General features: G+C 39.8%; 1 protein-coding gene across 10 annotated transcripts in view; it reads left to right on the top strand.

Annotated features, from left to right (window-relative positions):
* Positions 1 to 2,063: 2,063 nt before the first annotated feature.
* Positions 2,064 to 26,546, top strand: part of adgrg6 (adhesion G protein-coupled receptor G6) — a 46,269-nt gene continuing 21,786 nt past the window's right edge. For 5 of the 10 annotated variants that reach the window (XM_035422234.1, XM_035422237.1, XM_035422239.1 and 2 more), the window contains exons 1-6: positions 2,064 to 2,423; positions 7,146 to 7,234; positions 15,359 to 15,706; positions 18,418 to 19,008; positions 21,190 to 21,237; positions 24,031 to 24,096. In XM_035422234.1, coding sequence (XP_035278125.1) covers positions 2,422 to 2,423; positions 7,146 to 7,234; positions 15,359 to 15,706; positions 18,418 to 19,008; positions 21,190 to 21,237; positions 24,031 to 24,096 — 1,144 coding nt within the window. In that variant the 5' untranslated portion in view covers positions 2,064 to 2,421. The remainder of the gene's footprint in view (positions 2,424 to 7,145; positions 7,235 to 15,358; positions 15,707 to 18,417; positions 19,009 to 21,189; positions 21,238 to 24,030; positions 24,097 to 26,546) is intronic. The other 5 variants (XM_035422235.1, XM_035422241.1, XM_035422236.1 and 2 more) reach the window with 5 other exon arrangements.

The following is a 26,546-nucleotide window of genomic DNA, read 5'->3' on the forward strand; positions in this document are numbered from 1 at the left end:
GCGCATCAACTGTGTCTGACAAATTTACACCATTTATCCAGTTAAACTGAATTAACTTGACCTTCAGCGGCATTTCATCTCCATGTCATTAACCCATAATGGCCTCCAGGTCCATTGATGACTATAATTCATTTTGGGCAGCAGAGAGATTTTATTTTTAAATGGTATAAAAAAGGGAGGAATCACATGAATGAGCCCAATTAACGAAACAATAATGCTAAGTAAATGCCTGTGGAAATCCATCATAGTGTACCTGAGGTAGTTTTCTAAATAAAACTTTTTGTGTCTCTTAACCTGCAGTTGCTGGTTTGTCTAGCAATTAAATATCTTGCTGATAAGCTGGTAATTTTAAGGTTGTTAGCTGATGGTTTATATGCCCAGGTAAACAGAGAGTAAACAGTACTTTTGAATGAATCCGAACTGTATGTAACCCAGTCAAATGCATAAACATCACGTGCCCAAATCACAACTTCTCTTCTAAATCAAACCAAATTGGGAAAGGAGCTCCAAAGTTCAGAGCTCCTTTCCAAATTTGGTTTGATTTAGAAGAGAAGTTGTGATTTGGGCACGTGATGTTTATGCATTTGACTGGGTTACATACAGTTCGGATTCATTCAAAAGTACTGCAGGGCAGGTCACGGGACTGTATTTCAAGCTATGGCTTTATGATTGTCATGTTTTGATTTGTTCTTCACACAAGGATTATCATATTATCTTGCACTACTGTACCTTGGCCATTGTGTTCATTCGTAGCTTTAGTTTAGCCTATAAATTCTTATAGAAAGGTCAATGGGCTTATCGGCTCACTTACCTGTTCTATTAGCTACATGAAGCATTTGCATGGAATGTCTCTTTCCTACTTGTTGTCAGAGGTTGTAGTGTAGATACAAATATGCGAGAAGGGATTTTCCACATAGTTTCCACACTAAATTACAGTCCACGACAAATGAGCTTGGTTACTTATCTGTCATGGGTTACTTTAAATAGTTTTGATGCTGTCTGTGGGCTTTGTCAGTGTAATTTTCAGGTTTCAGACAGTAGCCTACACGACAGAAGACGTTCAGTCTGTATGATAATATAATACTTTTATACAAAAAATTGCGAGAGCAGCATATTTTACCAAAAACCATTACCATTTACTATTTACGCTAGTAACTGTGGCCTACATTGGCGCCAAGAAATAGTACAGACTGGCTCGAGTCAAGAAAATGTGCGCTGTCCTGGAATATTTCAGTATTTTGGGAAATGACAGCTGTCTTTAATAAACCCGACTACTCGTAATTAATGTTCACATTGTCCTGAGCGCTCTTGATGCCTGGTCTTGGTGCTGAATTCTTTAAATAACGGCAGCTCCCCCCACATTAAACAGATGCCTTCAACTTGGTCACATTCTAAACTAAGTGTGAAGGCAACAGCCTTTTTTAGTCAGTAGGTTTTATTAAGCTATAGGCCTGGGCTGTATAAGGTTTGTACAATTAAAGCTCAGACCTATGTAGGAAGACAGTTAAGTAAGTTTGAGTTTTCAGAATTCTTTAGTTTGGGTCAGGTTTTCTCTCCTATGAAATGTACAACGGATAAAGATGTTCTGCTTTAGTTTGTGGTTCAAAGAGCATTAACTTTAATTGAAAGTATGATATTTATTAGTTTTAATGCCGAACTATATGCATGCAACTGTACGCGAATAGGTTTCCGATCCTTCCGGCCAAGATTAATCTTCATGGAAGATCTATTACTGAAAGCAAATTACTTTGGCCGGACTGCTTAATACCACACCCTCACATGGTAACTTAGGCGATGTTTTCCATTACGACTAGTCGGTGGTGGTTTGACACAATTATTTATGTATAAAAACATTGTGAATAAAATAAAATTTCTCTCAATTTCAGGAGTAGACTACTTCCCAAGAATAGTACTGACCATAATCATATCCAGATGTATCTCGCAAAAAATCTAATGATTGTTTTAAACAATCGACGCGATAATAAGAGAAACAACACTTGTGTTATTCACGATTTTAATAGTTTGAGGTCATTTTCTAAACCCCTGGGACTTTCACTGCTGTTATTGTTGGGTGGGGCGCCAGAAAGAGAACAACCTCCAGCTGTGCTGAACAGCCTCCTGTTCTGAAATATCGGTCTGTTGTAGCATTGAGCATCTTATCTGACGGCAACAGGTTCACCAAAAGAACTGGATGACCAATTATTTGGTAAATGCGGAAAAGATTCTTTTCATTACTTATTCCCAAATTGTGGGAGTGAATAATAAAGTCGCAGAATAGGCTACGTCTATGTGACAGTCTGGGGGTGTTAGTGTCGTCCGTTTCCAAAGTTCTAAAAGCCGAAAACTTCACTTGGACTTATAGAGAAAGAGATAATGATTCTTCAAAGGGACCGGCTGCCACATCTATAAAAAAAGAAAAGAATGTAAGTTGAAAAGGCGTTTTGCTTCCTTTGTGTAGTGTTAAGTTACTTTCATGGAATTTAAGAATTTCTTTGTCTTTCGTGTTCTCTTCTGATAACTGCAGCCCTTTGCGATACCCATCCAAACCACTTGTTGAGCAAACAATTAGCCTTTATTTTAAGAATCCCTACAGTATCCGTAGATGTTTTCATTTTATTTACGAAGCGTAAAGATGTGTGTGCATTAATGTACAATAATGAGTGATTCGCTACATTTACCGACTATTTAACCCAAATTGTTATGTCTTAATTATCTTGATTATCGAACCCATGAGGTTTCTATAATAGTAAAAGCTAGTGGCTCTGTGTTATCAGGCCCATGTAGACCACCAGTATTACAAAATTTAACAATTATCTTGTGTGTTTTATAAATGATTGTATAATTATAGACTTTTTAAAATACATATTTCCACGTGAAATAAAGTAGCATACGTCCATTTTGCGCTTGTCTGGACTTGGGTAGTATGTCAATGACAAACTGGGATGTGCATGAACTTCGGATTGGCTACTTGGGAAATGTACAATATAGTGCATGCCAGTTTGGTTTAACTGTCTCTCATCTTTGTTAACCCACAACAAAGGATATTAGGTTCAGTGTCACATTCTAGTATATTCAAGTGAGATCGGAAGTAGACAACTATAGCTAATTCGTGAACATGAAGTTGGAAACTGAACAATTGCGAACTTTAATCCCACGAATACTGGCCTAAAGCAGTGGTGTAAATCTCAAGCATAACATTAAATAAATACCTCATATGGCTAAGGAAGACTTCTTTTTTTATTAATTACCGTCGGTAATTAAAGATTGACTAAAATGACTTATTTCTATTGCACAATCCTTTGCATTTGCATCCAATATAACTTCTGTAAACTTAATGGTGCAAACTTTGGGTCACAGCTGCCCATTAAAAAAGTAAATGTGGATTTTCTTCGGATATAGAAAATCTGAGAAGATGTAAAATCATGTCATAAATAATTTAAAGGAAGTTTGTTTACCTCCTCCAAGCGGCTGATGAGCGCAATCGGGGCGCTCAAGCCCTGAATTTGTATCGGCTACTTAAAATAACAATATCGCTGTGTAGCTCAAAACTGTTAACTAACAAGAAAGTGATGAGGTGATAAACTGTTTTTGAGAAGGATCAGTAAGTAGTGCAGGTGTTGGCAGTGTAGCTACTATTGAAGAGAATCCTCTTGGAACAGCAATAGTAGGCTAATCATCATAAATATGAATTATTACCATGATGCTTACGTGGAGAATGTCGGGGAAAGAATGAAAACCGTTTTGGTAATTTCTTCAGATATCCCAGTGTTTGATATGATTGTTGCACCCTATTTGCTGCATGGGATTGTAAATGCTAGGCAATGAGGACTTCATGCTTCATCGTCCCATTCTTACCCTTTGATGAATCGAGTTCTTTATGTGGCCCGTTTAGTGCTCACAGAGCTGACCCCACACTGCGACTGCTATGTACTCCTATTTACATATTTTAGGCAAAAAGGCTTCAGTCCCGCGCAATTTTTGCGTCATTCTAGGAACTGCATAAATTTGCAACAATACTGGAGGTTAATGAACAACTCGGTTCCATAAATGTATAAGGCTCAAATCAAAAAATGTATTGTAGGATAATCTTGATGTACCAATGCTTATGAATGAAAAGATTGCATTCATCATTTGTCTTAAATTTGCACTTAACAATAAAATAATAATTAGCATTAAAAAAGAGTGAGGAAAAAGATTTGCATTGCACACTTCAGCTGTAAAAATATGTAATGTTGATATTTTCAAAATGGCCTCATAGGAAAGTTGTAAGACTCTTTTTCAGTAACTTTATGCAGATAATCAGCCACATGCATAACATTAAGTAGTTCTAGTGCTGTGTAAGTGATCTTTTTGACCTCTGTCTTTGATGTCTTTCAATGCTTCTCTTGCAAGAAAAGAGGCTGCTCGATATCTGGCCAAATTAAGTTCCCATACAGGACCCACCTCGGTAAAACACACGATTATTGAAATGAAGAAAAAAATACCTGTAAAGTCCTGCCACATGTATCCATTATTCAATGAGAAAAACAGAACGATGTCAGGATGTTTAGAGGGTGTAATTTTTTTGTTGTTCTTAATGAATACTTTGATGGGATATGGAGAATGGGAGTTTACACCGCTATCTGCAAAGGGAGCAACACATCTTTAGTCGACGGTGCCAGGGTTCAAATGGGAGTCATTATATTGCCATCAGAGCCCGAAAGTGTAATCAACCGTCCCAATTTAGTATGTAATGACTTGAATGCACGGAGTGGCTTTGCAGAAAACCCCAGGAGTCCATACAACTGAAGCCGTGGGGATATTTTCAGGTGTATTTAATCTCAAAACTGTATGCTGTGTCACTCTCCGGGGACTTTGCTATGCCTCCAATTAGAGCAGATGGGTAGTTAATGAAGCCATAGTTAGTGATTAAATGAAGCAAAATGGAAAATGAGCTCCGTTCTCTGGAGCTGGAACTACCAAGTTTTTACATTCATTATACTGCGAATGCTGTAACGGCTTTAATCTTTTCACAACACACATTTTGCCATTCCATGATATGTTTGTTTGTTTTTTATTTTCTTGCAGCCCTTTCCTTCTGCCAGAAGGAATCCAATATTTAACGCGTCATTTGTAATTAGGAAATGCATAGCTGTTCTGACTTTAATGAGCCATTAAGTCATTATGACCCGCACCACATTATTACTGAGCACTGCACCACACCTGGAAATGCTATAAATAAAATATAAGCTGTATTGTATGGTTGTATGCTTGGTACAAACTCACAGTGTAAATATGAGCATGCCCAGCACATCACAAACTATCACAAACTGTCTGCTGGTAATGTAAGCTCTTTACTTTTTTGTGTTCAAATAATGACATTTTAAAACATCAGATGTGTGGAATGCGAACAATCAATGTGGCATAGCCATATAATGCTGAAGACATTCTGTCTCAGAAACTCTGTCCATTATTTGGATATTCTCTGGAATGAATACAGCTGTGGAACTGTAGCATTGGTCCTCAGACATACATTATCTCAGCTCTGAGATTTACAAAATATGAGCTATGGTCTTTAGGTGGCCCTCAACCCCAGGTGGGTTGAAAGCTAGCTCAGAAAATATAACTCTTACTGAGTCAAGTCAATGTTTTCAGCTCTGAATGTATAACTCTTACTGAGTCAAGTCAATAACTCAAAATGAACCTTTTTTCCAAAAACATTATGTGAATGAAAGGCTGTTTTGCACATTTTTTTCCATTTCTTTTAGTTAAGTGTTATATATTAATTGTGTTTCTTTGTTTGGAGCTATTATTATATTTGCAAAATTTTGTATTTTGTAGTCACTCTAAACAGTTCAGCAATACTTTTGTTCAAATTCGTACACAGTAAAATGTTCAGTGCCAAACCAACTCTTACATAGTAAGAGTACATATGGTCCCAAATGGACTCATGTGTAGTCTGTTAGAGTTGAATTAACACTGGATATTTTACTGTGTGGGACAAATCCTTTGTCACTGTAACAAACTAAGACAGTATCTGAAGATGCTCAGGGCAGACTCTCTCAGACACGCCTCAGAGTTTTGTTGACACAGCAGTCAAGAGTTTTTTTCCATTCGTGACCATCTGCCTTTGGAAAGCTGGATTTTTCCACTGTTTCAATTATTAAAATGCACTTAAGATAAATGCTTTTCTTTAAGAAGGTGTAAGATGAAGCCTTACTTCTATCAGCCTCTGACTAACAAAGATTCCCCTGACTTGGCAGGCTCATCCGCCCTATTCGCCATGTTACAGTGTCACTTCATTTTGTCTTAGGCCTATCAGTGGCAGCTTAATGCACTCAACTGGGTAGTGGTTTGACAGAAAATTGTGTGACAGAATTGTCAGCACAGGAACCACCTACAGCTTTTGTTGTTTATTTGCCAGTGGCATTACAATGATTTGTGCTCAGAGTTATTTTCACTGTGATGTGAAATAGTGCGTGCTGATTCATTCTCCATCTATTGCTAAACAGCTTTTTAACTGAAGCTGAAAGACCACTTCCTCTAGTCTTTCCTCTGACGTGTGGTTAAGAAGGCCACTGTTCCTCTTTAAATGCACCACAGTCACCAGGGCCTTAAGTTTGACTTGGAACCAGGGCAAAACGTTTGTGACCCCCCTGTCTTAAGTCCTATATAATGAAGTTACCACAACCACTTGGGCAAAATATGTAGTTGATTGTATTGTATTGTAATTGTCTGACCTATTTTGAATTAAATTTTCATTTCTTTTCCCAATATGTATATAAATAAGTACAACTGACATAGGAGAGTTATTACATAATCAGTGATTGGGTGCTCCTACCATTGTCAGTCTGTGTAAGTTATTTCCATGTTAGAATGTGCACAGACATATTAGAATGATATTACAGCAAACATTTATAACACACAATCATATAAAATCCTTGTGTTGTATGTTTACACTGCATTATGTATATGGAATGGCACATTTGTTCGATATGGTAGCAAATTAATATTGATCAAGCAAACCTTAAGAACACATGAACATTGTTGAAGCAGGGCCATTTTTCTGCTTTGTTTTTCCAGTGTCATTACAAATTTTCATATCATACATTACTGTTCCTGTATTATAATTGATTTTTGAAGTCTTTCGTTGCCGTGGTTTGCAGGATGTCTTACATCAGTGGTAGATGGTGGAGATGGAAGTTCCGGAAGGTCCTTCTGGTTGCCTTAATCCAGGTGTGCTTAGAGACATCAGGTAAGGACCATTCCTTTGATGCAACCTTATTTTCAACAATAACTGGCACAAGATTTTGCAGAATGTTCAGATAGTAAATGTATATAAAATGTTTTGGTCTGCATTGGTGTTTACTGCAATTGCTTTCATTTCAAAAATGCATTCTTTACAATCTATACATGTATGTTTTCCACTTCTCTGTCATTAACACCACTACACCTCTCTGTTTCTTCATTTTATTGCTTCCTTGACTCTAACATTCATTTTTGCCCAAACCGCACCATTGTAAATTTAAAGGCTAGTAGGATTGTTTCAATTCAATATCGTACAACAGTCCCCGAAAATAAGTTCTGTCTTTAAGGAAAATAGTGCCAGACAGCGTCTTCAAATCGCTGTTATTACAGCATTATGCTTCTGCAGTATGACGTAACATAGTGTAGAGACTTTCATTTGAGGAATTGTAAATTCTGGGAAATAGCGGCAGATGCCATGTAAACTGTGTTCTCTACCATGACTGTTTGGGCCCTGAGATGTAGACATGATGAATGACATTACAAACATTTATATTCCATTTCTTAAACACCCAAAATCCAAAAAGTCAAACAGAGATGGAAACAATAGTGATGACAGAGGTGTTCTGATTCACAGGGAAACAAGAACTAGCACTGGTTCATCTCAGCACACTTTAACCTTTAATAATGATGAGAAAGAACCTAGTATACTGTAATCAAAGCAGCAATGTAAGGGCGTGTTTCTCAACCTTTGGACACTGGGCCAGATATCACAACCCAAATGTGTTGTATGTGTCACAGTGAAAGAAAGAAAGAAAATGAAATGAAGACTTTTGTTCACGAAATTACTTGAACTTTCTTCGGTGGGATTTTGGGCCACTTAGAGTGCAGTGCGACAGATGCATTTGCTTTGCACACTGGGATATCCGCGCAGTGTAAGAGTTTGTGTTGAGCGGATATTGATAGTCTCACAGTCAAACCCCTGCTAGACCACAGGCTGTTTAAACTACATTAAAGCATTACAGGAGCAGGTCATAGGAGCCATGAGCTTTTGTAACTTAGTGGCTCAGACAGTTGACAGTCATACATGCCGCCTAAACATATCTGTGGGTTGTGTGAACTGGAACTTATATGAAAACGCTGAGAAATAGCATGACAAATTCAAGAGGTCGGTAACTCGGTTCCCTGTTGACGCAACCACAGTTTCAGCTTGGCTTTCCGCATGTTACACTGTCACTTTTTGTATTTGTTCAGATTGGCCGGCTGTTCCAAGTTTAAACTTTCTCAGCGCTGGCAGATGTAACTTGGCTTATAAGAGACTTACTGCCAGGAAACTGTGGGTTCCCAGAGGTGGGTAATGCAGAACAGAACACGGGTTAGTTTTAAATCACATTATAATCATTTTAATGCGCAGCATGACTATAATGAACACGTTAAATTGATTAGCTTCATTCATCACTTTCATGGTATAAACAATGAAAATATTTTCCTCTTTTCATGCAATTTGACTCGTTGTATATTACAGTATAACCATATTATTATATAAGATAAAAAAAATTGTCATAATATTAGGATATAGGATGATGATAATAATAATAATATAAGGTTATAGGATGGGAACACAAGTCTTAATAGGATAAACGTGATCATACAGAAAGTTCTCTGGTAGAAAGCAGGCATTTGTAAGTCTGCCCACTTTGCAGAAGTATTCATTGTATCATGTGCCTGGTGCCAGGTTCCTTGTGCTAAAAGGCAGGCTCCTCTGTCATTAAAAGCCTGAGTCTATCCATCCATCCATCCATCCATCCATCCTTTATCTAACCCGCTTATCCTGGTCAGGGTCATGGGGTCTCTGAGTGACGCATGCAATTAAATCAGTCCTGAAAGATGGGCGGGGCTGGCCAGGGCGGGCCCAGGTGGGCCGCCAATGCAGGTGCGTGGAGGAGCGGATCAAAGCCCCCGCTTTGATGTCACCGACCCCGAAAGTGACATATTTAGATATGAGGTATCGGTTATTACCTGAGTCACTCTGGCGTGTTTGGCATTCCATTTCCTGGCACCAGCCCACCGCTGCGCCTGTTTCTGAAAGGAGCATCTGACTGAGCCACGCCGGGGGGGCGAGGGAGGGGGGGCAGCGAGGGGGGGGGGGGTTCTACTGACTCTCACATTTCTAGCCATGCTGCTCAGATTTACAGCTTTCTAAATACCATTGGTTAACCTTTCAAGCAACTATTTTGCAATATCGGTTATGTGCTCGCCTTTGACTGTGGTCTGGACTCCAGTTTTTTTTTTGTGGCAGACAATTAAAAGAAAGTGATTGTTTTCCCTTTACAGGCAGGTTTATCAATCATTAAAATTAACTTGCTAAAGTGTGTTTGTGCAGGGAAAAATAAATTCAATTTCAATTTTTTTTTGTAAATCATTTTTAAAGACAAATGTTGATTTTATCTAGGGTTGTGTTTCGATCATTTTAAAAATGCAAATGCCATGCTTGAGATAACATTCATTATTTACCAGGAGATACAAATGTGAGGAAGACCATATATCGACGAGTCAGACTTATGCATATACTTTAGCTCCTCTCCATTAATGATCGAGCTGAATTGCTCTGATTAACAAATAATTCATTGGAGTAATGCGAAGGAAATCGATGTGGAGCTTGAACGAAACAGTGTGCAATGTCCCTGTGGACTGAATTCAGATGTGGGTTAGCAGTAAACAAGAAGGGCAGACTTATGCCAGAAGACAAGGGTTTGCATGTCTCTTGGGACGTCATTTGGTGTGTTGTTTGCTTTCCAGGGTACTGCAGCTCTGGCTGACAGCGTTGGGCACTTTGTTAAACAGCGGGCTATTCAACCAGCACGATTCCGTCCAATAATGACTTCATCCTCGTCCGCAAACATGCCTGAATGCGTCAAACATCGATCCAGTTACCTGTTTATTGAAATCCTCAGCTTAGAGCATTCTGTCATCCTTGGCGGGAATTAGGAAATTGCCACCTTTTAATTGCGTGAGTTTCAGTTAAGTATTTTTAAACGTCTGAGAAGACCAACTGCAATCTTTTCTGTGCACTGTTGGTTAGCCCCAGTCCTTTAGCCAACTGTGGCTCTGGAAGTTAGCATGTTCATGCACATGACGCATCGCAAGTATTTTCTGTAGTTGTGTAGTTTGAATGCTGCAGAATTTGAACTAAAGACGGAGAGCCATGTGAGAGACCTGGAATTACTAATACCCATAAGCACGTGGCACATTTACAATAACATGACTTAATTAGATGATGCAGGTTGCATTGCATTAGTGCTGTTTGGGATTTAATTAACACCTTTTAAGCATGTGGGATGTGGAATGGTCCATTATCCATGGTCAAAACAGTGAGACTGAAATGCCTTTTCAAAGCACTGTTTGTTTAGTAAACGTATTTTGTGAAAGGCTATTGTGTAGAGGCACACAATTCACTGGAGAAACATGAATGGATTGGCTTACTGGTGGCCAAATATGGAACATTTTAGTGCAACAATGCTGTAAAATAGCAATGAAAATGCTCAAATCTGGCTTCTCCTGGTTTGCACTGCATCTCTGAATCAGTCAGTACTTCAACAATGAACTCTCTTAAAAAGAACTCTTAAAAAAAAAAAATAAAGCCTATTACTAAGTGTATTGTTATTGTTCAAAACATGTGTACAAAACATGTAGCTAAAAGTAACCGCTACAGCGACTGAATGGGTACGGCCCAAGCTACCGAATGTGTTGTGTGTAGACAGAAGAAAACCCAAAACAAAATGAGGAGCAACCCAGGACAGGGACACAGTGCATTGACCCTGCCTGTGGGAGATCCTTCGCTTATGACCCGACCAGACAACGCACCTCACACTTCAGCTGGTGTCCTCTGTTTTTGTTATGAGGATGAAGTTTGTTCTAGAGCTGAGCAAAAATATGAAAACAAAACAAGTTGCAGTGCAAATAGATGCCTTTTCCCATACTTTCCCTGGTAGTTTGTCAATAAGACTGTTTTCACAACTGTCAGGCACCTGTGAGTGACTTTACATTCAACAGAAATCCAAAGAAGTGTTCAACAATCAAAACTACAAATCTGCATCACATGAAACACTAAATCATCACTTGGTGTTGTAATCGAAAGCACCAGAAAACCTGAAACACTCACGCATGTTTCTAAACATGCACAAAGCTTCAGAGAAAACAAGCAATGAAACCTGAACCTTCCCTCATAACACACCAGTCAGTTTGGACAGGTGAGCTTACTTCCGTTATCCCTGTCAAGGTAAACAGCAATGTCAAGGTATATGTCAACATGTCGTGTGTTGACTGCACACGTACCCAAAGAAAACGTTCAAGTGGACCATGTTTGACCTGAATCCAAACAGATAATGGCTACTCACACGGTTTCTTGTTATGGTATATATTTGTAAGCAAGTATAAAGATCTAAGAAGATTTTTCTTTTGTCAGTGTTGTCAAAATCTATTGTTTGTAGCAACAGTAGCAAACTAAATATCAAATTAGAATATGAACACCTTGATAATTAGCATAGATTTAAAATTGCATCGGCATGTGAAACACATTGCACTTTTTAAGTGTAATTAACAGCGACTGTTGTATTAATACCCTGAAGCATTTAGCCTCTATCCAAAATTACAGTGCAATGTAGATTTAGTTCCATTTATATAAGACTCATTTAAATGTATGGCATGGAGAATCTGAAGGGAACATCATTCAACTATTGTACTCCTCTATTTGTAAGAATTGTTCCCAGAAACCAGCTCACACTTTTGCCATAGCAAGTTCAGTAACTGTGGTCTCTGAACACACATTGCATATCACAGGGTGTCTTCTGTTGAGTTGTGATTGCTTAGTTGGCGCAATCTAAAACATGCTGGCACAGTCGTTCTGTTCAAATATAGGACATATTCAGAAATAAAAGCATTTCTACATCTGTCCCGTTGATGGGAATCACAGTAGCATGTGCACTGAGAAGCATTTCTCCACTAGCAACTATACTAATTGGTATGAATTCATCTAAACTGGATGTGTGTATATGCATGTATGTATGCATATATGCATTTGTGTGTGTGTGTGTGTGTGTGTGTTTGTGTGATTCTGGGATCAGGTACTGTGTATGATACCTGTGGAAAGTACAACCAGAGCAGTTCTTCAAGTCATTGCCAAGCATAAAAGGTTGTTTGAATGTTCTCTAACTCTTTAAAACTCCTATAATCCTAGTTATATAATGTACACATTGCTAATTTGCATTTAAAAAATGACTTGAGTCATACCCTCTGTTTTTAAGCCCCTCATTCCCCCAGAATGCGCGTTCTGTTAAGAGCAGTGACAGTACTCCCAAACGTGTGTTTCGGTTGCACGACTGCGAGAGCCGGTTGAATGAAGCTTTCAGCCTCCACTGAGCCGCTTTAAATGAATCAAAAGGATTTCCGAATACTATCACTACAGTTCCGCTTGGGGAGAGAGGCTTTTGAGCAATGGGAAGGAAACCCTTATTTTTTCATTTTAAATAGGCCAGTGGGTTCTGTTTGATATTCCCTATGTCAAGGATGTAGTAAGAGCCCTATGTATCTTGTACTTGCTGCTAGTCTGAGTCGGCAATATTTGTCAGCATACATGATTAAAGGAAACGAAAAAACAATTCACCTCGGTTGACTTCTTTGGGCTTGTACTGTGTATTTATTAAGTCATATACACACTGTAATATGTTCCGCAGATGTGGTTCCGAGTTTCAAGTTTGTTGGTTCAAAGCACACATCTAAACAGTATCAAATATTACTTGCTTGTTGATAACGAAACGTTTTTGTTGATAATGTTCTTGCTACCTTTTCCATGTTCTTTGTCCATCATAGTCACTGTAATCTTTGATCATTATAAAACATAAATAATAAACACTTCACTGGGCTGGGAAATCTTTGTACAATATGTGTGCAGAATTAATTTACCACTCAATGCTTACACCCACTGTAGAAGCAATATGAAGCAGATCATGAGCAGTTGAGTTTGGCATGAATCATGTACTTCTCCTGCACTTCCCACCACAAGTGAACCGTATTGACATCAGGGTGGGTGGGGCCACCTTTTGGGTGCGGCACGTTTTAATATTTCAGGAGTACCTCATGTGTTTGAGTACCCCCTGTGGGTGAACCTAGACACTACTGTCGATATGTCTATGGTATCTAAAGAGAGTTTATATGATAAAAATTTGAAGGTATCCCCTTAGGAAGAAAAATAAAAAGTTTTCGAATATAAGCCACAATGCAGGCCTTGTTGCTGTATTTTTTCTAGTCTCCATTCATGAAAAATGCAGCTATCGCAGAAAAGCACGAACCACGGAATTTGATAGTCTCTTTGGTTTAGGAGAGACATGCATGGCTGGCAGAGTAAAATGCCGTCCAAGTTCGATGACTGCTCCTTCATGCAATATGCATGCAAGCACCTGAAATGAATGCTGATTACACATTAAGGGAAATGTGTACAAAGGCTGCCTTTCCATTGTTTGCAGTCCTTTTAAAATATGAAGTATAAGACAATATTTGCATTAATGTTGGTCCTTTGACTTTAAAGTGTACTTTTCTTGCACTGAGCCGCTCATGAATTTTTGACCTGAGTGTTTCACTAGCTCAGTGCATGTGCATGACTTGAGTGCAATATTTGGTGTGAACGCACCTAATTGCATGAGTCTGAAACCTCATCCCTGCCTCATCTGCCTGTATACAAATCGTCCAGTTACTACAGTTTCCTACAGGGAGGGCAATCTGGCTGACCGTCAAGCGATAAGCCACAAATGGACATTCTCATGTGGTTCGTAATGAGCAGCCTTGGTTTTATTCTAAGGCTTGGATCCCAAAGTTCTCAAAAGGGTGGAATTTTATCCGGTTCAATTAGATGCAGTTAGATTTTTTTTTTTATCGTGACACTGTCACAAAGACGCTACGGAAAAACAGGGAATAGGAAAGGTTGTGCAAGGCCAAGCCCGGACCCCCAAAAATCCAGCAAATGAGGTTACAAAAAAGTGGGCAGACCAAACACTCAAAGAGTGGTGAGAAAAAACTCTCAAGTAAGATTAAATCTTGGGAGTACCCCAGGTTTCGCCGGCTAGCCAGGTATACATTTTCTCTGCCCTTACTCTGTCTTTACTTTGATTCTGTGTGTTTGAAGTGGCTAAACTTATTTTCTATTCTTCCTGTGTATGAGTTTGTCGGAGACTGGTGACAAAGTCAAAGTTAATCGGGGGGGTTAAACGTGAACAATGCGTATCACTACCTGGAAACAATAATTTATTTACTGTTTTTTTCCCCCAAATGTTTAAAATTTTGTTGTTGCTAGTTCTTTACGAAAGGAAAACACCCGTACTTCAGGTCCAAGTTTACCTTCATCTGAGAAATGAAAATAAATTAGTGGCGAAAGCTGTTTTGTAACCATTACGTGACTGCAGTTTTGCAAACCCGCACTTTAGAAGCACTGCTCTGGCATCTTATTTAATTTTTGTTTATACTTAGCGAAATAAACTGCCTTGTAATTTCTGTTGGACATCAATCAAGAATGCCCCCCTGACAAAATAATTGGCGTTCGGCGAGATTTCTCTCTGGGACTTTTCTGCTCGACTCCAGCGTTTGCTGTGGTTTTGGCTCCGGTTTGACGCTGGCCTGGATTAACAGGGCTCATTGTTTTCCGAGCGGCGACTGTTCTCCTGCGCTCGTTAAAGCGGTACACGGCGAGGACTCTTCAAGTTACCTTTAGAGCCCAGGACCAGCTTTTTAAAATACTGCCCTTTTTTTTCCCTCCAAACTCAGGTCTCACACTTTTCGGCTGCGTACTTACATATCGTTCTTCACTTCAGATAAATTGATCCTCAGAAACAAATGCCTTCGCTTTGCCCAGTGAAAAGACTTTATCTTGGCCGATGGCAGCTATCTTTTGCTACCTTTCAACCTCCCCATCTAAGGCTGATAATGTTCCCTGACCTTTGACCTCTGCCTGTCCTGGCAACCTACCTGTGCACTGTCACGACTACTACCCTTGCCCCCTGCTGTCCTCCTCACTGTCCTGCATGCTTAAAAATCCCCCCGAAACCAGTCTCCAGTTCACAAGGTGAAATGTGCTGTTTTGACTCAGCAGTGCTGAGCTGTCAGGTGGACTGCAATCAGGTGTTCACGAGCCCCCTGGGATCCTTCACGTCCCCCTGTTACCCCGGCGACTACCCAAAAAGCCTGGCCTGCAGGTGGACGCTGCGGGCCCCGGCGGGATTCATTGTGCAGTTGACCTTTGCGGACTTTGAGCTGGAGGAGGCCCTGGGGTGCATCTACGACCGGGTCGTCGTGAGCACCGGCAGCAGCGACGTCAAGTTCTGCGGCATCACCGCGCACGGGCTCACCCTCAACTCCACCGGAAACGTGATGGAGCTGCTCTTTAGCTCAGACTTTAGCATCCAAAAGAAAGGCTTCAATATCACTTATAGGCAAGGTATGTTGAAAAGTGGGCCCTTTTTTATATCTTTTTTTGTGTTATTATTATTATTATTATTATTTGCTACTGTTTGTCATATGTTATTATATATCTGATTTATCAATTTTTATAATTTAAATCCCCTTTTCTGTGGGGGTGTTGAGAGGGGGTGGTGCTGAAAATTTGTTTATCTTTTTGTTTGTTTGCGTGTTTGTGTTGTTTTATGAAATGCCCCAAATGCTACTACAAAAGAAAGCAGTCCTTCACAACAACCAAAAAATCGTTTTTTGAGCACAAAGCATTACATCTCTGCCACCATCTTTTTCACTAATGATCATATCATGAGCTTTCCATTGTTTTCTGAGTAACACGGCTGGTGACGCTTGCCAGATTGCTTCAGCTTCAGTTCTATGCATTAAAGAACATCATACCTTTCTCTCTGGTGTCCTTTGCTCTCGGTAGCTTTTTATAAACCGGAGAAAAGTAACATTAATAAAAAAGTAAGTGTCTTTTTGCTTTTAGGCTTTTTTGTGAATATAATTTATAAGCGAATGTAAATTTAAAATTTTTTTTTTTTTTTTTTGCATTTTTAAAATTACCTGAAAACCTCTGTTGTTTTTGCTTTCGGAGAAGGTTTGTAGGTAGTATCTAAGTTGCATTGCCTACAGATTTTTTTTTTTTTTTCAATTTTCAAATGGAAAAAAGAAGTAAAAAGAGAAAAGATCGGAACAATTCTTGTGTACCTGCTTCTGAGTAAGACCGATGTCTTTTCTCTGTGTTATTTCAAAAGAAATTTAATACACTGCCCATGGCCACATCTGGTCAATACCTGTAAATCCAGCCTTCAAAGAAAGCACATTTCATTAGCCTGCCCCCTTAAATCCTAACTCTTGACAACTGTTTCGTAATCCATCAAGGGTCCTTTTGAAAGAGGTAAAAGTCAGTAAAGCTCTTTCAGAGGTCCGATTCGACAGAGCCGAACTCCAAACAACGCAGAGGAAATTGTACTCGGACTGTCCAGAGTATTAATTAAGATTTTCAAAATCTGTACATCAGTTTTACGGGAACTGCTACGGGAACTGCTACGGGACAGCGTGCTGCGAAAAGCAGAGCCTCTTTCAGACAAGCAATCCACTCTGTGTGTGGCAAAATTTCAAATCCGGCCAGGAAATCTGGTTTTCGGGGAGATTTTAGTAATGATCATGATTACCACTGTGCATTGATTTCCATCACATCATAACTGATATTATCTGCAACATCGTGGAACATTTGCAGTGCCCAGAACACTCTCCACAGAGATTTTGTACTGGAACAGCATATGGCATGTGCTATAAGAAAATAATTACCTGTTTATATAGGATAAAGTTTAAAGTATCTGTTCTACAGAGCCCCTGAAAGGACATCAAAATTGAGAGGTCCAACGTCATGCTCACAGATTTCAAAAGCTAAGATCATTTGTGGTCACAGTTTAGTAAAGCATGCGCAGAAATTATCGAAGCCTTTTTTGGATATGATGCAGTCATTTGAGTCCAGGATATAATCGTTTTCTTTGGATGTTCTCAGTGTTCCATTTAACTCTCCCACCCGATAAATTGGTTCAGATGGAGCTGCCAAGCCTCGTTTGATTACTGTAGTTCACTTTGTGACTAAATTATTAACGGTTCCTTTGAAACATAATTCTCACACGTCGAAAACGCTCGTCTTCAGCTCCCGTAGTTCATTGTCCTTGTGGGATTTAGTTCGCCGTGTCAGATCCATCTGAATGGATCTTGGCCTACAATGGCAACAGAACCCGTACTCGCTAGCCCAACATCTCCAGCTAACATCACAAGCTCCAGTTGCATATTTGTGGTACGCCTTGTTTTGGCATTTCCACAACCCTTGTAAAACCGAATCTTAGTTCAGCATCACTAAGATCACTAGCAACACTGAACAATGGCAGTCTCAACAGTGTCAAACTGTGATACTGCTTGAGACCCGAGTGGAATTTTTCCATTGTAAATTGGCTGTCGCTCAGTGGATGTGATGGCCAACATCAACAGCCCAGCAAACTGAATTTTAGCTGCATTAAAAGAACCGTGTCAGCAGATATAAATATCCGTGCCTTTTTTTTTTTACAGTAGTGCTACAATGTGTGCAGTATAACTTAACGATGAAGTCCCAAGACCAGAGAAAAATTGGCAGTGGCCAAGTGGTTACTGAACTCATTTGATTTAGGGATGACTGAAGAAGCCAATTAGGAGATATCAAGGAGGGATACATCAGACACCAAATCCAGTGTCAGAGTACTGCATGGGATATCACCCAGAAAATGACAAAAACGTGCTCCTCATAAAAATTACACAGCTACATATCCAGTCTCCCATCGAGTTTGGAGAAGGAGATGCTGGTCCGTGGATGTGTTTTATGATGTTACACTTGACCTTTCAAACAGCCGATTCACTAAAACAAATGTGAATATTACAAGCATGCATTGTTACGGTTTGCTTGAATGGTCTTTTTTGTGGAAAATCTAACTTTAGACAACAGTAGCCAAGTCTGAATGAAATGAAATGAAGTAAGTAGGAATGAAAAGTTAGTAGGCCTAGTCAGAAATAGCAAGTAAGTATAAAATTAGAGGTAAGTGTGTGTCTTCCACGATATGAAAATTTGTCATCTTAATTTCCACCCCTACTGTGCAGCTGCCGAATTCCGAGGTACCTGACTCTCGTCTTTTGTCACTTGTACAGTTGCCGTGGCACTGAGGAACCAGAAGGTAAGGATACCTCAAGGCGTCGGGCAGGCCATACAGGCCTCGTCCCTGGTTACCATTCCGTCCCTTCAGATGTTCACCGTTTGCTTCGAGATCGCCCGGCACAAGCAGAGGAGCACCGAAAAGATATTCTCTTACACGAGCGGCGGCAGCGACGTCCTCGTCTTCGGGATGCACGGGGCGGAGATGGCCCTGGGCATCAACTCCGTGCAGTGCGGCCTAGGCACCATCCTCAACCAGAGCGACTTCACGGCGACCATGAAGAGCTTCTGCTTCACCTGGACCAGCACGTCGGGGCGGGTGAACATGTACTCCAACGGCTACAGAACCACGTCGTGCACGGACTCCAAGCTGGAGACGCTGGTCGGCGAGGGGGTTTTCAGTCTGGGGGGGGACCGCGACAGCATCGACGGCGACCTGTACAACTTTCGGCTGTGGGATTACGCCATGAGCAGAACGCAGCTCACGGAGCTCACCTGCGACGTTCCAGGCAACGTCCTCGACTGGGAGAACAGTTTCTGGGATATTCCCGCGTCCCATTCCCAAACAGACAGCACACTGAGCTGCAGTAAGTTCCTTTCTCCTTTTTGCTTGTTGCTTCCTGTCACACGATGCTTTGCCAGGTTACGTGTTGTCACAGATGCAACAGGTTAAAAAATGTTCTGACAAGTTTTGTTAATTGCATTCGTAAGCTTCTGGCTGAGCAAATAGTTCAAAATTTTTGATTAAAGATCACGAGGCGATGTTCCTTTAAGCCCCTGAAGTGTATTTTACTTGCACTTAGATTTTTGCTGAAGCAGGTTGATAGGGTAATCGTTTGGAATTGTGTCCAACTTGTATGAATCTGAACAAGGTGCTTGGCAGTTGTGAAAAAATATTTTCATTATCTCAATGAGTCCCCGAGCTTAACGCGGCTGCCGATCTAATAGGTCTGTTATCCCAATGAGCCGGCCATCCCATTAGCTTCTGCTCTCCGCCGTCAATCATCGAAAAAGAAGACGATAGCAGCTCAGCTGAATTAACCTTTAGGCCCTGGAGATACGAATCAATTGTGATGGTCAAATAGTTCCGTATGGAACAGGTGAAACGTTAGGGAATATGAAATGAGGATTATATTGATGAGGAATTACATCTTATTACCCAATGTATTTATATTTTCAGTATGCATAGTTGAGGAAGGCTTAACTAATTTACTAACCTGCTTGCCAAATGTTGGCTAATGAGTATAATCTAAGAGAATTGGTTTGTTGTGTTGGTTGACTTTAGCAATTGCGCATCATTGCACCCCAAACTGTGTTTGTGAGGACAAGAAGCAGCACAGGCCTTTATTTGGAAATCAAAGCTAAAGAGACATGAATCCAGGCCCATAAGTGTGTCAGTTAGGTGGATGAGGTGCATTCATTTATTTTACAAGGAAGTCTGGAGGCCTCTTTTCTTTCCCCTGCATTTTTCCTGAAACAGGGTCTGTATCAGACAGAGATGAGCTTTTATGTACAGAGGGGTAAAATGGAGGGAACCCACTGGTGTTTACTCAATGTGATAGAGGTGGATAGAAGTGTTGTCTCAACTGCCTTTCTGGAGCATTTGGATATCAGCGATATGTATTTGCAAATTACTTTTTTTCTCAAATCTTAAAATCAGTTTGAAATTAAATGTTTGAAATCAACTGTGCTTGTATGAAGAATACAGGCTCCAGGCATGAGCTCTGAATTAATTTTTGTGAATCTTCACTTTGCTGTAATTTAAGTTGTTATAATTTTGAATTAAAGCAATAATTCAATTCTTTGCTGGCTTAAAAATGTTTAGTAAAAATTTAGTCATGCTTCGTGGTGCTAAGAAGGCAAGGGTTTTCACGAGCTACAACTCTGTGCGGCTTTACTGTTTCTTTGTATACTTTGCACTAATCAAATACCCAGTGATTTATGCGCTGGCGGTGGTAAGAAAAGTTTATGTGAGCTCAGTGTGTACAGAGAAACCAACCTGAGCCCGCAACTGTGTGGTGAAATAGCTTCTGATTCCCATGAGAAATTTCAGTTTTTCTGTAAATTAATTATTAATTTTTATGGCTGATATGTTGAATTTGCGGAAGCAAACTAATATAAAGTAAAGTAAACAAATGTAAAATTTAACATTTTATGGAACTATAGTATATGGGAAATAGATATATTTTTAATGCTTATGAGTTAAAATTTCTATAATCTATAAGCATTGTGCAATTTGATAAAATTTTATTAAAAATATTGACGTTATAATTCAATACATATATTGTATTTGCATAGTATAACCTAATACTAAATCTCACAGTTTACTATAAGCTGATAAGTATTCAAAATCGTTCAACAGGCAAAATTCATAAATGAAACTTGAATTTCCTGATGCTTTTGCCAATGTTACTTTGTGAGACCACAGTGGAAATAAAATGTTCTAAAGGAGAAAAATATTTTCTTTTCCCAAAATAAACTGATTAGAAGGCAAAAGCAAAACATAGACTTGCAAATCATAATCATTTTTCCTGTTGTTTTAAACCAGTTTAAAGCCTGTTTATATTTTTTCTTGTACTTTTCCAGTTTTAATCCCTTTTGGGTTTCACAGTGGGAAACTGTATTCCTATTATTCTTGATACATGAATTTTTTGGTCTGTTTTTAATTAATGTTTTTTAAATGCATTACTTTGGCTGGTGCTACACTGAATTAATTGCTTACATTGTTTTCTGGTAAAGTCTACTAATTTTTAATCTTCTTTTTGCAGTCTGTTTCCCAAATTGCACACATTTAACAACAGCTGTGCCATCTAGTGGTGAGTGCTTCTAACAACCTGCTTGCTTCACAGAATTGCTTGCAATACAATGCCTGTTGAAGACATGCATGTTGATATCAAAGTGTGAGCGTAACGGTGCCATAATGAAAAACGGGGTTTGATTCCTAAACCTTTTATCGTAACATGGTGACAGTCACGTTTGTTGGCCATGTTAATGTTCCGCTCCTTGAAAGGGTCTTCAAGTGACATTTGAAAGGGGGTTTGTAGGGCAAGTTTTAGTCCGTTTACGGCAGAACTGAACCCGTCTTCTTTCCAGACGGCAGATCACAGAACGTCAGCTGGAATCTGAGAGGAACCGTTAGTTCATCTCCGCTGTTTGAAAGAGGGCAGTGTCAAGCAGATGGTCTCAATTGCTTTTGGCTACGCCTTAGATTGATGTCAGGAAAATACAGAACATGGCCGGAAGCCGGTAAAATGGTCTGTTCCTAGAGGTGAATGCTGCTACAAGCGACAGACATCTAACGTCAAAGGGGTCTGCTGACACAAAAATTTGTTTTGTCATCTTCAGCATTTGAGAAAATGAAATTGATCTCAGACTGTAGAATGTTGCATTGCGGTGGCATTTTGGCCCGATTTTGTTTGTTACTCACACACTCTCTTGCCTGCTGAGCTACACAGGAATCCGTGGCTGTAAAGGCCAGCAGTGTAGGCACCGCCCCAAGGCGGTCTATTAGAGCCTTTTAATGCAGGCATGACTATGCGGAAAGCCCAGACATGCACACATCTAAACGCTTTAACTAACTGCATATTAAAGGTCTGCCTCCCGACCCCCAGAGGTGCATTTCCATGTTGGCATGATATTTAGGAGCTTGAAAATCCATGCCTGAGGCCAACTAACACCGCTGCTGCAGGTCACACTTGAAAATGGAGAATATTGTCTCCCTCTCTCCCTCGGTTTCTCTCTCTCCCTCTCCCTCTTTTACGATCTCTCCTTCTCTCTTTCTCCCTCTCTCTCTGTTTCTCTCTGTTTCTTTGTTTCTCTCTCTCTCATTCTCTCTCTCTCTCCCTCCTGCTCTCTGTCCTCTCCCTCTTTCTTTCCCCCTCTCTCTCTCTCTCTCTCTCTCCGGTGGCAGACACACTGTCTGCATGGGCGCGCTCCAGTAGAACTTGTCAGTGCCCCTCTCAGTCTTGGAGCGGGCGAGATTTTTCCACCCTTGCAGTTCTTAGGCCTTTGGAGAACACTCGGTCCCTGTGTGACGTAACGCACAGCAGCTTCTTCTGATGTAGCTCAGTGCCCACACCTCTCACAGACGCTACTGTGGGCACGAGCGCACTCTACGCTCACGACCTTTACAATATGGATCTGATAAGTGGTGCCCATCGTGCTTCACAGGCATATGCTGAAGAATCAATTTGCACGTACCACGAACACAATGGGCCGCACCATACAGATTTAGAAAACTGTGGTAACTGCAACCCACAACTCAACCTGAGTTTTATTTTCTCACTGAACCCCATTTGTTTTTGTTCTTTTTTAATGGTTTAACCATAGCTAATTTAACCCAGCATGTGTCTAGAATGGGGTTCTGGTTCTTGGTTGCTCCACAAAAAATGTGCATTCTCTGGGACGAGCGGTCAAACAGAGTTGCTAAAGTCATCCAAGCAGGCTCTTTTGTTGGCCCTTTTATTGCCCATTCACAAACTGACATTTTCACTCTGTCAGATGTGGAAAATTTGGGGGTGACTTGGATGCTGAATCTGCAGTCGTGAGTCATTATTTCCAGCGTTAACCGTTGCTGTTAACACTGGGCATTCCGCGAGCTTCGTTTGTCCAGTGATGTATGACTGGAACAATGACCTCTTTCTGAAGGTTTTCATTACCCTGATTATGAAGACGTGAGAGAGAGAGGAGGACGAAGGGAGATTCATCTCTTCGGTGCTGAATTGAATATTTGTCTAGAATAAAGGTGTCATTACTGGGCACACCTTCAAAGACTAGAAATGAGATCACAGTCTTTTCGTCCTTTTCTACAAAATGACGTTGATGGAGAATTACCCAGTTCTAATCTCATTCATCTTTTCCCTTATTAATAACCTGGAGTTATTTACTGAAATATAATTTGTCATAGTCTTGAAAACTCAGGAGTAGATATCCATATAATCTTCAGTAACTACCTTTTGTATATTTTATTTATTCATGTATTTTTATCAAGCATTCAGGTATACGCTACTCAACGAGAAGGGTGTATAATGGAACAGTGTATTATTACATCCATGTGGAAAGTCATCTAAGTCATGGTTAAAACATTCATGAAAGCATGTCCATAGAGTGTGAAATCTGAATGATGTGCGTTTGGTGTTCAGTTTTTGTCGTGATCTGTGGTCCATGAGCACATCTCTGACACCGCACTCACGTCTTCTCCCTCTCCTTGTTCACTTTAACTTAATACCTTTCCCACAGTAGTGTTAAGGCAATATCGTTCGGCTGCGATTTGAAGGAGCCACTCAAGAGATGGTGTTGTCCTTCGCTGACTGATAGATTCACCCACACAATGATTCTGTCCTCCGTTAAACACATGGACTGAATCACTGACTGAGAGACCCTCTCTTTAAAGACGCAGCCAATAGGAAAAGCCCCTGTTTGATTCACGGTTTGCTCATTAATTTGCATAAACGTAAGTAGTTTAAAGTTAAAATAATTATAATATTCTTACACACTTAGCCCATTTAGCATGGTGTCGCATTCACTCTTTGTTGTTTGGATTAAATGTAACATTGATGTGATTTTGACTGTTAATTTTGTTGTTAATTGTTTTTGACTTGTTTTTTAAGGTACAGCCATACCTACACTTACGTCTCCCACCACAAGCTGTGCTTCTTCTGGAATGGGGTGTCCAGGTAGGACAAGAGTCTTCCATTGGCATGCATGTCATATGTCACAGTTTGTGAAATGATGTTACACTACAGTAAAATGTATAAAAATCTATACAAGTTTTATCTGATATAGTTTAAACTTTCAAATTTTTCATTACAGTGGTCTTACACCTGTGTATTTAAATATGTAAATACTGTATATATAGCAGATAGGTGCATGTATTTACATGTTATCAGTTACAGTTTATTGTACAGTCTGTTTTATGTATATTTATAGTGTGTTTATGGTCTAACGTGGTAGCTGAATATTTAATTAGACACAGACACAAGGCCATTGTAATATGAAGTGTTACTATTTGTCCAAATGGAACACATGCTACATAATCAATATCACATTATTGTATATTCCTAATAGTTTAATTTATTGTGCCATTGTTATTTCACAAATGAAAATGGTCCCATTTGATCTCACAGAATCTTATTGCTGTACATTCTGACAGTGTTGAAAGATGTTGGTTATGGGCATCACTGCTGCTCAGTCCATTTGGAGAGTCCTTAACTAATTGCTAATCTACCATATTTTGGTGTAAGTACAAGATGTTAATGCATTGAGGATTTGGGGGCTCCTGGAACAACTTGATATGATAACCCACATCAGGTTTTGTTTTGTTCTGTTTTGCTTTAGAAGTCCTGTCCTCAGAGGAAGAGGGGCTTTTTGTATAGATGCTTTTAAATTTGTAATTGAACTCTATGAATAACTTTCCCCTTTGCTTTAAATCGAAAGTAGATATATAAAGAGGGCTGAGTCCTACTACCCCCAGAGGGAGTTTATAGAACACTAGTTTAATGTAATGGAGAGCTTTCAGGTTTGCCTGAAAGCTGGACAGTAGCCATGTGTGCCACTGCTTTCAAAATGGTGGCCTGTTTAGTATTCAAAAGCTTGTAGTGTATCTGGACAAGCCTGTTACATTCAATATGTGGTCTTGCTCAGTACATCAGCCTTCCCTCAATTTACATATCTTTGGGGAGCAGCTGAGAGCTTGCGCAATATCCTTTTAACAAAACTCAAGTGTGTATATGTGTGTGTACCTGACACACTTAAACTAATCAATCAATTCACCGTCTGTGTACAACTAAGCAATAATGAAGTACTGCCCATGTAAAACTAATCAATGAAGATGTGCTATACATTCCATTGTACATTGTACATCCCATTGTCCATACAGTACAATGAATAAGATGTACAGGAGCACCTTATGAATCATATTACATAAACAATATGAATATTTTGCTTCTCCTGGGATTGAAAAAAAATAGTAAATTGGTGAGAAAGAAAGTGTTAGCTGTTCATGTAGATAATATAATCCCAGCTAATTTTTGGTTCTCAGAACATTCCCAGAACATTGCAGTGAACATTTCCAACACTTTCCTTGTACATTATCTTTTAGGTCACAAGGAACACTCCAGAAAAAAATGTTTTATTCAGTTTTGTTATTTAAGTGACTGTATATTATGAAATGGCCGTTCATTTCAATATTATCAGGAATATTAGCAATATTTGAAAAAATCTGTAAATTCACCTATTTAAAATTTTATCTGAAACATGATATTTAATGATATTTCATGATATTTTTTTTTTAACTAACTGATAACCATCAGGGGATGTTGCCAGAAAGTAATGTAACATTTGTTCTGTTTGAAACGATAAAATAAAAAGGGAGCCTAACCGGAATCTTTGTCAAAGATGTCCTGGGAAAGTTTTGTGCTAATTGAGATCGAGATAACTTGAGAGGAAAGTGTGTTGTGCAACAGAGGCACAACCTGCCATCTGTACAATGCATATTACCCACTGAAGCAAAGGAAAGGATTCCCAGGGTCCTGTGCAGAACAGGCCACAGTACTAATCAGGGACTGTGATTTTTTTTATGCGAGTCTAGAATGCATCTTGAAGGGGATGTTGGATCTTGACTAAATCTGCATTGAACCAGGTTGCGCATAATTGCCTGCAGTAAATCAGGATGACTACATCCTGCACTCTCACATCCAGGGATTTATAACTGTACCATGAACCCTACGTATAAATAATCATGACATCATCAAACAGGGTCTCACTGGGCTCGTCTGTAAAACGCCATAAAGATTCCAGTACAGTATAAAGTGTATCTTTCGGTTAAAGATCTACCACTGGTTGCCTTGGTGATGGACACTTCCATCCCCGTCACTGTGCTGAAAATCTTGGCATACACCTAAACTACCAAGAAAGATAGATCTGTTACTCTGAGGCAAATGGTTTTTATCTCAACCGCGGGAACTGAAGTGCCACTGTGGAAAACGATCCAGACTCTGTGGCTCTGCGCAAAAAAGGAGAGAGAGTTTACTTCTTTGTATCTCCCCTTACAAATGTGGCTCACGGCCCGCTGGTCGAGATTTGCCTCAGAGGCCCCTCTGAGGGCCCGCTCACCAGACTGCAGCCA

Source organism: Anguilla anguilla, chromosome 6 (genome assembly GCF_013347855.1).
Source record: "Anguilla anguilla isolate fAngAng1 chromosome 6, fAngAng1.pri, whole genome shotgun sequence".
Classification (NCBI taxonomy): Eukaryota; Metazoa; Chordata; class Actinopteri; order Anguilliformes; family Anguillidae; genus Anguilla; species Anguilla anguilla.